The following is a 12,696-nucleotide window of genomic DNA, read 5'->3' as shown; positions in this document are numbered from 1 at the left end:
AACGCTTCCAAAGGTCACTCAAGGCCTCACTCCGCGCCGGCCTGCAGGACAGTACCTGGACTGACCGCCTACCGTGGGTGCTACTCGGCCTACGCACCGCGGTCAAGGAAGACCTCCAGTCCTCGGCAGCGGAGTTAGTCTACGTACAACCGCTGCGCGTCCCAGGCGAATTCCTTCCGGAGCCTACCAAGTCTTGGTCGGCCGAACAGCAGCGGCTCGACTCTTTCTCTTCCGCTCAGCAGTTCGCCCCACTTCCGGTCAACCGACACGGCGAACTCGCACCTCACGTCCCGCCAAATTTACAGCAGGCGCACTTCGTCTTCGTGCGACACGACGCGCACTGCGGGCCCCTGCGACCCCCGTACGACGGTCCGTACGAGGTACTACAAACCGGGGACAAGGTATTCAAGCTGCGACTCGGCGACAGGGTCGAGACAGTCTCCATCGACCGGCTCAAACCAGCACACACAGAACCAGGGGAACAGGTCCCCATGGCCCAGCCTCCAGCCAGAGGCCGTCCCCCCGGCAAGCCAGCACAGCCGGCGGCGAACCGCCCGACCCAACCAACCAGACCGGCGACCACTCAGAGCCGTTGCGGCAGAACCATTAGACCACCGTCACGACTCGTCCACTCCTCCTAAGCGGATTCTGGGGGGAGCTCTGTGGCGACACGCCACCACTGGACATAATCCGCTCACGGCGGCACAGACAGTCTAAGCAGAAGCCCCCAGCCGGGGGCCCTTTCCTCCAGCAACTTGTTTCCCGCAGGGACAGGCTGCCGGGAGCACTTCCTGTCTGGGAAGTATTTAAGTGGATGTGCGGGCTTTTCTAGTTCCTGTTTGCCATGTGGTCAGAATAAAGCAGTTGTGTTTTCAATAGCTCTGTCTCGACTCCCACGTTTGCCGCGGTATCTCAACACTGTCATCCTATTTAAGGTATCCAGAGATGTTGGCATCCAGAGCCTGACCAATCGTGGTCAAGGGCTGCATGGACTCATTTGATTGGTGTATTTGATGTTCCATGGAGCTGGCCACTCTATCAATGGAAGTAGACATCATGTCAATGGCCTGCGACATCAACCCACTAATCTTGAGGCAGACTCCTCCATTCTCTTTGCAATCATTGGCAGTGTGATTGGAAGGCCTGTTAGTACATCAAACGTTGCTGCTGCTGCTGAATGATTCGCCTTTTCACTGATGGCTCCCAGGGTACAGCATCTGTGTCCAGCTGATTAGAGCTTGGAGCGGGCTTCACCCTCCGGCGGGGACTCTCCGCTGCTGTCACTGCCACCACTGTCTGTACTTGCTCACTTGTGAACTGTGAGTGACCAGGTGAAAACTAACTATCTGTCTAACTGGCCCACTGAACTGCGGGTATCTGCGCTGGTGCATGGGATGCATGAGTCCTGTGACAGTGCACCCTCAGAGGGAATTAGCTCCTCTGAGAATTCAGCGTCCAGGATTGGGTTGCCACCACTGGGGAGGAGGGAAATTTATTGCTCCTGCAGCCTTTAAGAAGCTGCAGATAGTTCAAGGGCGGCATCACTTTTTAAGCAGGAAGGACACAGTCTGAAGGAGGAGGAGCCTCAGAGGGTCAGCAGCAGGATGTGTTCCAGATTGACAGATGCATCCAGGGAGACGTGGCTGAAGTCAGGGTGAGAAGGACTTGTCTGTTTGGCACTGAAGTCCCATAAGAGGGCGGGTCAGGCTATAGGGAGGGAGGTGGCAAGGGCAGTCAATGCAACCACCACCACCCCAAGAATTCCCACACAGGGCAGGAAGGAGTTTAATGACCTCACAAGGCCAGGCTAGGCAAGTCAATGCATTGTTGTCAGTCCACATCCTGTACCACAGACAAAGGCTTCACTCACCTCCTTACTTCTGATTCTCTTTCTCTGTCATGAGCTGGGTGTCAGGGAAATTCATTTATGCAAAGGGAAACCTTGGCAAACACTCAAGAACTTGTTGAACTCACAACCATTCTGTCAACTCACATAGTTTGCCACAAAGAGTTCTGCTCAGATTTCAAGGATTGTTTATTTAAAGGGACAATGCGCCTCCAGGCCTTATCATCATGGGATGCATGTACTCACATGGGGATACAAGTGCCATACCCTGACATTCCTTTAACAATGTCTCTCCCCACAATGCCTCTTGCACACAACCAGACAAACAACTGCACCTGAGAGAGAGAGACATCCATACTGAAAACCCTGAGCCCACACAAAGAGTAAGCTTCGCAGATAATAGCAGAGACAGTAGAGGTTGTGGGAGATGGGGGCAGCAAAATGTTGATAAAGGCTGGGCAAGGCTCAGCATCGATAGAGCCAGTTTCCTGTGCTTTCTCAAAGTATTGCCGTACGCTTACACTCACTGCGCTTCCAACATCCCAATGATGCCTGGTAGCTCCGTGTCCCTCACTGTAACGCTTCTCTTCTGCTGTTCGGGGCAATCTAATTGGGTCATCATCCAAGGCTTACCATTCCATGCTTTGGTAACCTTCACTTTAATGGTAGGAGCTCAATTTAATCCAGATGTGTGTCAATAATTGTGCAGCAGATGGCGCAACATGGCAGTGTGAAGTGAAGTGTAAGCAACAGAGACAGCTCTCCTCTGACATATCCAGGTTCGGGTGAAGGTTCTATAAACCCAGGACCTGAGATAGTACTGGGTGGGGCCAAAAGGCCTCATATGTCATCACACCTTATTTGTTTTACCTTCATGGATTCCTTGTACTCGGCACAATTGTGTTGTGTGTTCAGAACTCTCAAAGGAATACACATTCTTATGTTCATTAATAAATAGACATTCTTATTATGAACACAGCTCGCTTTTGCTGGACACTTTTATTGAGCACATGTGGACTAGGTACAGTATCTGTAGAGGCATCCATCTTGACTGCTGCCTTGTGGTTAGTCTAGTGCCTCATGGGTAATGTAGTCTTCATTGACATACAACTACATACAGCTCTACACAGCTCTATGGCTCCACACAGCTCTATGGCTCCACCTAGTGTCCACTATAGAATGACATGTTATTGATCATTACATCCCCCTTTCTTTGAGGTTTAACAAAATCAATATCAATCAACTTTCAAGAAAACAATAAAGATAATATCAGTAACACTTTTGTTAGTGCTCTATAAACATAAACATTTTCAAAACAGTCAACACATTTTCAAAGCTTTACATTGTACTCAAAGATTAAGTCTATCAGGCTTTTTTACTTCACGTGTGGATCTTCTCAACATGGGTAAGTCTGATGTGTCTTCATGAGATTGTTCTGGCGGTGAATGACAAGATGCAGTTACGGCATTGTCATCAATCTGCTCTTGTGTTTTTAGGAGGGAACGGCGGTTCCTCCTGAGAATCTGTCCTTCCTCAGTTCTAACAGTGTATGACCTTGGTCCTACTTCCTCAAGAACTGTAGCTTTCCTGTTCCATGCATCTGGATCCTCAATCCTGACAACATCATCCCTTGTCAATGGTTTTAGAGTTTTGGATGACTTGTCATAGTATGATTTCTGTTTCAGCTTTAACAGTTGAAGTCTCTGTCTCAGTTCCTCATTTTGCTGTTCTTTTGCACAGCAGGGTAGCGTGGTGCGCAACTTGCGACCCATTAGTAGTTCAGCAGGTGAAGAACCACAGTCTAAAGGTGAGGCTCGGTAGCTCAGCAGGGCGACATAAGGATCAGACTTGCTTTCTGTCGCTTTCTTCAGTAGCTGCTTGAGAACTTGAACACCTTTCTCTGCCTTACCATTTGACTGAGCATGCAAAGGACTGGATGTGATGTGCTGAAAGTCATAATGTGCTGCAAACTGTTGCCACTCCTTACAGTTGAAGCACGGACCATTGTCGCTAACGGCAATCCTGGGAATTCCATGTCTGGCGAAAATGGATTTCACATGCATTATGACACTGCTTGCTGTTGTGCTTGAGAGCAGCGCCATCTCAGGATAGTTAGAATAGTAGTCAATCACTATTAGATAATCTTTACCATTTAAATGAAAAAGGTCCATACCAACCTTTTGCAATGGTGCTGTTGGGATGTCAGCTACTATCATTGGTTCCTTTGCTTGTTTGTTTTGGTGTTTCTGACATGTCTCACATTTGCCTATCATGTTCTCAATGTCCTTATTTATGCCAGGCCAATAAACAGTGCCTCTTGCTCTCCTTTTGCATTTTTCAATTCCGAGGTGTCCCTCATGAATCCTTTTGAGCATGTCTTGACGTAAAGCCTGTGGAATGACTATTCTGTTCTGTTTTAGTAATAGTCCACTTGCGACACTCAATTCTGACCTTATGTGAAAATATTTTGGACAGGAACCTTTTGGCCAACCATGATGAATGTTCTCTATTACTGTTTGTAATACTGTATCTTTTATTGTTTCTTCTGCTATTTGCTTTGATTTTGTGTCTGACACGGGCAGTGCAGCAGTGACCATACTCACATGAACATCCACGTCTTCTTCAGTAGAGCTCACATGACTCATTGTGGGTGCTCGGGATAGTGCATCTGCTAACACTATGCATTTGCCTGGTGTGTAGATCAGTTCAAAGTCATATCTTTGCAGCTTCATCATGAGTCGTTGAATCCTTGGAGACATCTCATTCAGGTTTTTTTTTATGATGGCAACCAGAGGGCTGTGGTCTGTCTCAACTGGGAAGGTGGGAAGTCCATATATGTAGCCATGAAACTTTTCTAGTCCAACTACCAAGCCTAGACATTCCCTTTCAATCTGGGCGTATCGACACTCAGTATCAGTCATAGACCTGGAGGCATAGGCAACAGGCTTCCAATCTTCACCATCTGCTTGTAGCAAGACCGCACCTAGGCCATCTTTTGATGCATCCGTTGACACTTTGATTCTTTTTGTTGGGTCAAAGAAGGTGAGTACAGGTGTGGTTGTCAGCACTGTTTTGAGGTTTATCCACTCTTGTTCATGTCTTTCTGTCCATGCGAACTCATTTGTTTTATGTAGCAGGTCTCGCAGACAGGCTGTCTTGGCTGACAAGTTAGGAATGAACTTTCCAATGAAGTTTATCATCCCCATGATGCGTAGCACTCCTTTTTTGTCAGTGGGTCGGGGCATTTTGAGTATGGCGTTTACTTTTTCCATATCTGGCTCTATTCCTTTACCAGATAGATTATCTCCTAGGAAAGTGACTTCCTGGACGCCAAACTGACACTTGGCTTTGTTGAGCTTCAGTCCATTCCGGCGTATGCTCTGTAGCACTTTAGTCAGTCTCTCATTGTGTTCTTTCAGTGTGGAGCCCCAGATGATGATGTCATCAACATAGACCTGAACTCCTTCCAGACCTTCAATTATGTGTTCCATCGCTCTATGAAAGATTTCAGATGCAGATATTATCCCGAAAGGCATTCTGAGGAAACAATACCTGCCAAATGGTGTGTTGAAGGTACAGTATTTGGTGCTCTCTTCATCCAGTTTTAGTTGCCAAAATCCTTGTGAGGCATCGAGCTTTGTAAAGTATCTGGCACCTGACATTTCACTGGTGATTCCTTCTCGCTTGGGAATCTGGTAGTGTTCACGTTTTATGTTTGCATTTAAGTCCTTTGGATCCATGCATATTCTTAGATCATTGTTCTTTTTCTTTACACATACCATGGAGTTAACCCAGTCTGTTGGCTCTTCAACTTTCCTGATGACTCCTAGTGTGGTCATTCTGTCCAGTTCATTCTTGAGCCGGTCACGCAGGGGTGCTGGAACTCTACGTGGAGCATGTACCACTGGCTGAGCATCCTCCTTTAGCTGGATCTTGTAAGTGAATGGTAGAACTCCAAATCCTTTGAACGCATCTTGGAAATTATTCACTACAGAATCCATCGAGTCATCTGGTCTGCTTATGGCACAGTTTATACGGTAGACTCTCTTGACCAGTTCTAAGTCCTCACAAGCTTTGTCACCCAGTAGTGAATCAAGTCTTTCAGCCACAACAGAAAACATGAGATGATGCACTTTGTCTTTGACTGTCACTTTAAGTCTGCATACACCTAAGCTATCTATTTTCTGTCCATTATAGTCCTTCAGTAGTACTGACTTTTTCTGTATTTTGGGCTTTACTTTCATATTGTTAATGTCACTCATACTGATTAAGTTTGCTTTTGCCCCAGTGTCTAGTTTCAAGGTAACTAATGCTCCATTTACCTGCAGTGGGATCATCCATTTGTCCTCTTTTACTGCATTAACTTTATGTTCAGCATTGTCCATTTCTGAGGGCTGCACATTTTCTGTATCCTTTTTGATATTGTCACAACACCATTCCTACAAAAAATGTCTCACTTAAATCAGTGTCCTCAATTACATTAACTCATTGCCCTTTCTTAGTTTGTACTTTTGAAAAGCATTGTTTGGCAAAGTGATTCTTTCCATTACACTTTGTGCACATTTTTCCAAACGCTGGGCATTGTCTTAACTGGTGTTTGTAACCACAGCGTTTACAATTAAAAATTTCATCCTCCGATTGCTTTTCATTTCTGTTCTGCCCACGTTTCTTCCCCTTGTAGGACACAGCACTGACAGCAGCATTATCACTCATTACAATCGCATCATTATTGATTTCACTGAAAGTCTTCACGTGCTTTCGAGCTATCTCGCTGGCTTGGCATATTTTCACTGCATTTTCCAAATTTAGTTCAGTTTCTCTCAACAGACGTTCCCTGACTTTTTTATCATGAATACCAAACACAATCTGGTCACGAATCATGGATGATTTCAGTTCAGAGAAATTACATGTCTGTGCTTTCAGTTTCAGATCAGTTATAAAGCTATCAAAAGCCTCATTTTGCTGCTGTGTCCTTGAACAGAACATGTATCTTTCATAGGTCTCATTCTTTTTGGGAGAGCAATGTGCATCAAATTTTTTTAGCACATCTTCTAATTTTTCTCTGTTCTCCTCTGGATTAAATACAAATGTATTAAATACCTCTATCGCCTGTGGGCCTGCAACCATAAGCAGCAACGCTATCTTCCTTGCGTCTGGCTTCGTACCGAATCTGATGGCTGCAATGTAGAGTTCGAATTGTTGTTTAAGAGTCTGCCAATTCTAGTCGATATTTCCTGTGAATTTCAAATGCTCTGGTGGCTTCAAATTCTCCATGTCGCTTTTCACAATTTTCAGCAGATCTTCACCATCCTGGTACCATCTTATGTTCATTAATAAATAGACATTCTTATTATGAACACAGCTAGCTTTTGCTAGACACTTTTATTGAGCACATGTGGACTAGGTACAGTATCTGTAGAGGCATCCATCTTGACTGCTGCCTTGTGGTTAGCCTAGTGCCTCATGGGTAATGTAGTCTTAATATACATACAACTATATACAGCTCTACACAGCTCTACGACTCCACCTAGTGTCCACTATAGAATGACATGTTATTGATCATTTCAACATCCTCACCTCGTGTAAGAGGAAACATCAAAGTCAACAGCAAGAAAGAATAATGATGGTGATAGGACCATTAGCCTATTTACAATATCATTAAACTCCAATCTGGTATCAGAACAGCCTCTTAGCTGCCATTTGTGTACAAACTATTCTAACCTGTGCCACGGTGTGCTTCTGGGTTGAGAGCTAAAGCTGTCTTTCTATTTCAGTTCCACAGATGTTCAGTGAAATGAAAGCGTCATTGGCCGATATCAAGATGGAACTTTCCCAGATAAAGAGTAACAGTAAGTGTTAAATGCCAGTCAGGATCTCCAGTTCAAAGGGCTCTCTAGGACGGTCTGCTCATTCTTCGAGGATTGATCTCCAGTGCATTTCACACTGGAGTGTGTTTTGATTGGTTGAGCCAATCAAGTATAAGTGGATTTGATTGGTTCACATTTCCCATGGACCCATTGTAAAAGCACTACAGATTTTTATGCTGTGAACACATTGGGGCAATTCCCAGAGAAAATTAAATAGATAATTAATGAGTTTCCATGTACTGTATAATTAAAATCAATAGAATCTTACAGCACGGAAGGAGGTCATTCAGCCCATCACGTGTGCCCGCTCTCTGAGAGAGCTGTCCACTTTGTCTCTTTCACCTGCCCTTTCTCTGCACCCTTCTAAATTTTCAATTTGAAATATCTAACCAAGTCCCTTCTGATCTGGATTCAGCTTCCACCATTATTTCTGGTCGGCAATTCCAGGTCTTAACAACCGTTTGCATAAAACAATTCCTAACCTCTCCCTTCATTGTGTTGCTGATCATCTTCAAATCTTCAGTTGATGCCCTCCAGTTACCAACTCACCAACCAGTGGAAACAGTTTTGTCTGTTTTCTCCTGTGAAAATCTCTCGTGTTCGAAAGCAAAACTGATCTTCTTCTACAAACAGTGCCACATGATCTCAAGTGTTGTTCCTCTTTCAGTTACAGGAACGTCTGAGGAGACAAGAAGCTCAGTCGCTGAACTTAGGACTGACATTTCACAGCTGAAGGAGAGTAAGTTTAATAACCATCAGGGAGACCTTTGATCTCCAATTATTCATACTGGAAACTATCAGAATGGTGACACTGGGATCAGGTGGATTGATAATACTGCACAGATACTGATCACCGGCTCTGGTTACTAAATACATTTGTGTCTGGTGTGATCAACAAACGATTCTGAACAGTGATAAGGAGATGTGGCTTCTAATCTTTAAAAAACACCAGACTCTTACAAATTTACATATCGGTACAGTTGCTGTACTTTTTGTTTAGAAGGTACTGGAGGGGCTGACACTGGTGCAGGGAGTGTGTTGGTATGGCTGTACATTCTGCTATTGTAGCGCTACTGCTACACATTTCAGCACCAGGGGATTTGGATGACAGAGGACAGACAGGGTCTAGCTGTGTAAGGGGCCCTAGAGGCTACACTACTTTGTCGCGACTTAATCCTCTGACACTTGTGACTCATCTGACTGTGGGCCTTTACATTCTGTTAAGGAGGCCCTGGCTTCATTGGAGCCAGAACTACATGGAGAAGAGCATCACGATGACCTGCACTCAGAGGACTCCTCAGTGACTGCTGCAAGGAGCATCAGAGCGCATCTCGTCACTGAAGTCCTCTCTTCTGTAATACTCTGTCTACCTTTGAAACCAGAGCCTGACCTCCTTCTCCCCCACTTTCAGATTAAGGGAATTCCCTCAATACACAAACCATCCTACAGCATGACAACATGTTAGACCTCTTTGCCCCTAAAGCAGCAAGCCAATACTCATCACATGAATGAATGTCTGCAACAAATGAGTGGAAGCTGAGGGCCAGTATTGGAAAAGGCCATTGGTTGCTCCTGCTCTATTGAATGGTCATGGGACTGAGGTGGCCCTCCTGTCGTGGCGGCTTGTTCCTGGAATGGAGACGCTGCTGGCTGTATCTCTGGATCTCAGTCCTGGGGAGCCTTGTCTCACCTCCCATGTCTGGCCTGGTGCTCTGAGGGGGGAGGCCAGAGGCCTGGCATGTGCTGCTGTCCTGAGAGACAATAGGATCAGACAGGGGGATTCCAGCTGTCCCATTCCACAGGGACCTGGATCTGTCACCCCATTGATCAGCAGAATGAATGGTGTAATGGTAGCTCTGAGACCCTGAAAACCCTGAGAGACAGCAGCCTGTATCACAGCCCCCATGGTCTGGAAGCTGCTATGCAGAGTGATGTCTATTCTCTCTCCTACTGCCACCAGAGCTGTAGGCTGTGCCTCTGTAGAGGAGGAGGCACAGACTAGTCCCTGACTGCTTCTTAGCTGGGGATATACTGCAGGATCCAGTGATGCTGCCACTCGCTCCACTGGTGCCTGTAAGGAAGATAAAGCTTCCTTGATGTTGTCGTAAAGCAGAGACTAGGAACTGTGGAGGAGCGAAGGGCTTTGGGTGTCCATGTATGTAAATCACTGAAAGCTAGTGCACAGGTACAACAAGTAATCATCAAGGCTAATGGGACATTGGCCTTTGTCTCAAGGGGTTGGAATATAAAGAGGAAGAAGTTAAGCATCAGTTGTGCAGAGCCTTGGCCAGATCCCATCGGGAGGACTGCGTTCATCCTGGGCAGTGCACCTCAGTAAGGCTATATTGTCCTTGGAAGGGGTGCAGCACAGATTCACCAGGATGAGACTGGGGCTTAAAAGGTTAAATTATGTGGACAGGTTGCATAAACTTGGTTTGCACTCTCTTGAGTTTAGAAGGTTGAGGGGTGATCTAATTGAGGTGTTTAAGATGATAAAGGGATTCGATAAGGTAGATACAGATAAACTAGGGTCCACTGGGGAACACCACTTGTCACATCCTGCCAATCAGAGTATGTACCCATTATCCCCACACTCTGTCCCCTACCTCGGACCGATTTCCAACCAAGTCAAAAGGCTACCTCCAATTCCGTGCACTCTCATTTTTGCATCATCTCTTGTGATGAACCTTATCGAATTCCTTCTGGAACTCCATATAAATAACATCCATAGACACTCCTTTATCTACCTTATTAGTGACCTCATTAAAAAATGTAACTGGTCAGTCAGACATGACTTGCCCTTAACAAAACCATGCTGGCTCTCTCATATCAGCTCATATTTGGTCAAGTGCTCAGTCACTCTATTCTTAGTGACAGATTCTCATCGCTTCCCCACAATGGATGTTCTTCATTCTCTGACTTGTGAATCAGAAGCTGTGACTGATCAATGACAGGAGACCATTCAAGTAACCAGTGGGTCTGCAGACAGGACAGTCTCACCAACCTGAAGCTGACAGCTCTCCTCCAACGGCTGCATCTCCCACTGCCTCCCTGCTGTGTCTGCCCAGGAGATACAGAGCTTCCTCCTCATGGCTGCTGAGGGCTCTGAGGAATGCTGGCCATTCCTCCCTCTGTGATGCTTCAATGCAAAGAATAAATATGAGCACAACCAGAGGCAAAGATTTCAACATGCTGCAGACTAATTCACAAGGGTCCCGACGTTAACGGGGAGGCGGGGAAAGTGTGGGGGAGCGTGGTGGCACGGGGGGGATACTGAGAAGTGTAGAGGAACAGAGGGACCTTGGAGTGCATGTCCACAGATCCCTGAAGGTAGCAGGACAGATAGGTAAGGTGGTTAAGAAGGCATACGGGATACTTTCCTTTATTAGCCGAGGCATAGAATATAAGAGCAGGGAGGTTATGCTTGAACTGTATAAAATGCGAGTTAGGCTGCAGCTAGAGTACTGCGTACAGTTCTGGTCACCACATTACAGGAAAGATATGATTGTACTAGAGAGGGTACAGAGAAGATTTACAAGGCTGTTACCAGGAGTGGAGAATTTTAGCTAGGAGGAAAATTGGATAGGCTGGGGTTGTTTGCTTTGGAGCAGAGGAAGCTGAGGGGAGCCTTAATTGAGGTGTATAAAGTTATGAGTGGCCTAGATAGAGTTATTTTTTATTCATTCATGGGATATGGGCATCACTGGCAAGGCCAGCATTTATTGCCCATCACTAGTTGCCCCTGAGAAGGTGATGGTGAGCTGCCTTCTTGAACCACTGCAGTCCATATGGTGAAGGTACTCCCACAGTGCTGTTATGGAGGGAGTTCCAGGGTTTTAATCCAGTGATGATGAAGGAACGGCGATATAATTCCAAGTCAGGATGGTGTGTGACTTGGAGGGGAAATTGGAGTTGGTGGTGTTCCCATGCGCCTGCTGCCCTTGAAAACTTCTAGGTGGAAGAGGTCGCGGGTTTGCGAGGTGCTGCTGATGAAGCCTTGGCAAGTTGCTGCAGTGCCATCTTGTAGCAGCCACGGTATGCCGGTGGTGGAGGGAGTGAATGTTTAAGGTGGTGGATGGGGTGCCAATCATGCAGGCTGCTTTGTCTTGGATGGTGTTGAGCTTCTTGAGTGTTGTTGGAGCTGCACTCATCCAGGCAAGTGGAGAGTATTCCATCACACTCCTGATGTGACCCTTGTAGATGGTGGAAAGGCTTTGGGGAGTCAGGAAGTGAGATACTCACTGCAGCATACCCATCCTCTGACCTGCTCTTGATACTACAGTATTTATGTGGCTGGTCCAATTAATTTCTGGTCAATGGTGAACCACAGGATATTGATGGTGGGGAATTTGGCGCTGGTAATGCCGTGAATATCAAGGGGCTGTGGTTAGACACTTGCTTGTTGGAGATAGTCATTGCCTGGCACTTGTGTGGCACGAATGTTACCTGCCACTTATCAGCCCAAGCCTGAATGTTGTCCACAGGTCTTGCTGCATGTGGGCATGGACTGCCTCATTATCTGATGAGTTGCGAATGGCACTGAACACTGTGCAGTCATCAGCGAACATCCCCACTTCTGACCTTATGATGGAGGGAAGGCCATTGATGAAGCAGCTGAAGATGGTTAGGCCTAGGACATGCCCTAAGGAACTCCTGCAGCGATGTCCTGGGGCTGTGATGATTAACCTCCAACCACCACAATCATCATCTTTTGTGCTAGGTATGACTCCAGCCAGTGGAGTGTTTTCCCCCCATTCCCCATTGATTCAGTTTTACTAGGGCTCCTTGATGCCACACTCAGTGTCTTGATGTTGACATCAATGTTTGGACCAAGGTAGTAATGCGGTCTGGAGCGGAGTGGTCCTAGCAGAACCTAAACTGGGCATCAGTGAGCAGGTTATTGGTGATTAAATGCTGCTTGATAGCACTGTCGACGACACCTTCCATCACTTTGCTGATGATTGAGAGTAGACTGATGTGGGG

At 46.2% G+C, this 12,696-nt stretch overlaps 1 protein-coding gene across 1 annotated transcript in view; it reads left to right on the top strand.

The window, feature by feature from the left end:
- Positions 1-12,696, top strand: part of LOC147097567 (hepatic lectin-like) — a 79,043-nt gene that overhangs the window by 27,205 nt on the left and 39,142 nt on the right. Inside the window, exons 3-4 of the mRNA XM_085971516.1 lie at positions 7,621-7,695; positions 8,381-8,452. Of these exons, the coding sequence (XP_085827642.1) occupies positions 7,621-7,695; positions 8,381-8,452 (147 nt within the window). The remainder of the gene's footprint in view (positions 1-7,620; positions 7,696-8,380; positions 8,453-12,696) is intronic.

The sequence above is a fragment of the Somniosus microcephalus genome, chromosome 31 (genome assembly GCF_052327205.1).
Source record: "Somniosus microcephalus isolate GS21.2 chromosome 31, FLI_Smic_1.0, whole genome shotgun sequence".
NCBI lineage: Eukaryota > Metazoa > Chordata > Chondrichthyes > Squaliformes > Somniosidae > Somniosus > Somniosus microcephalus.
The sequence above is the reverse complement of the archived record's forward strand: the minus strand, read 5'-3'. Positions and strand labels throughout refer to the sequence as shown.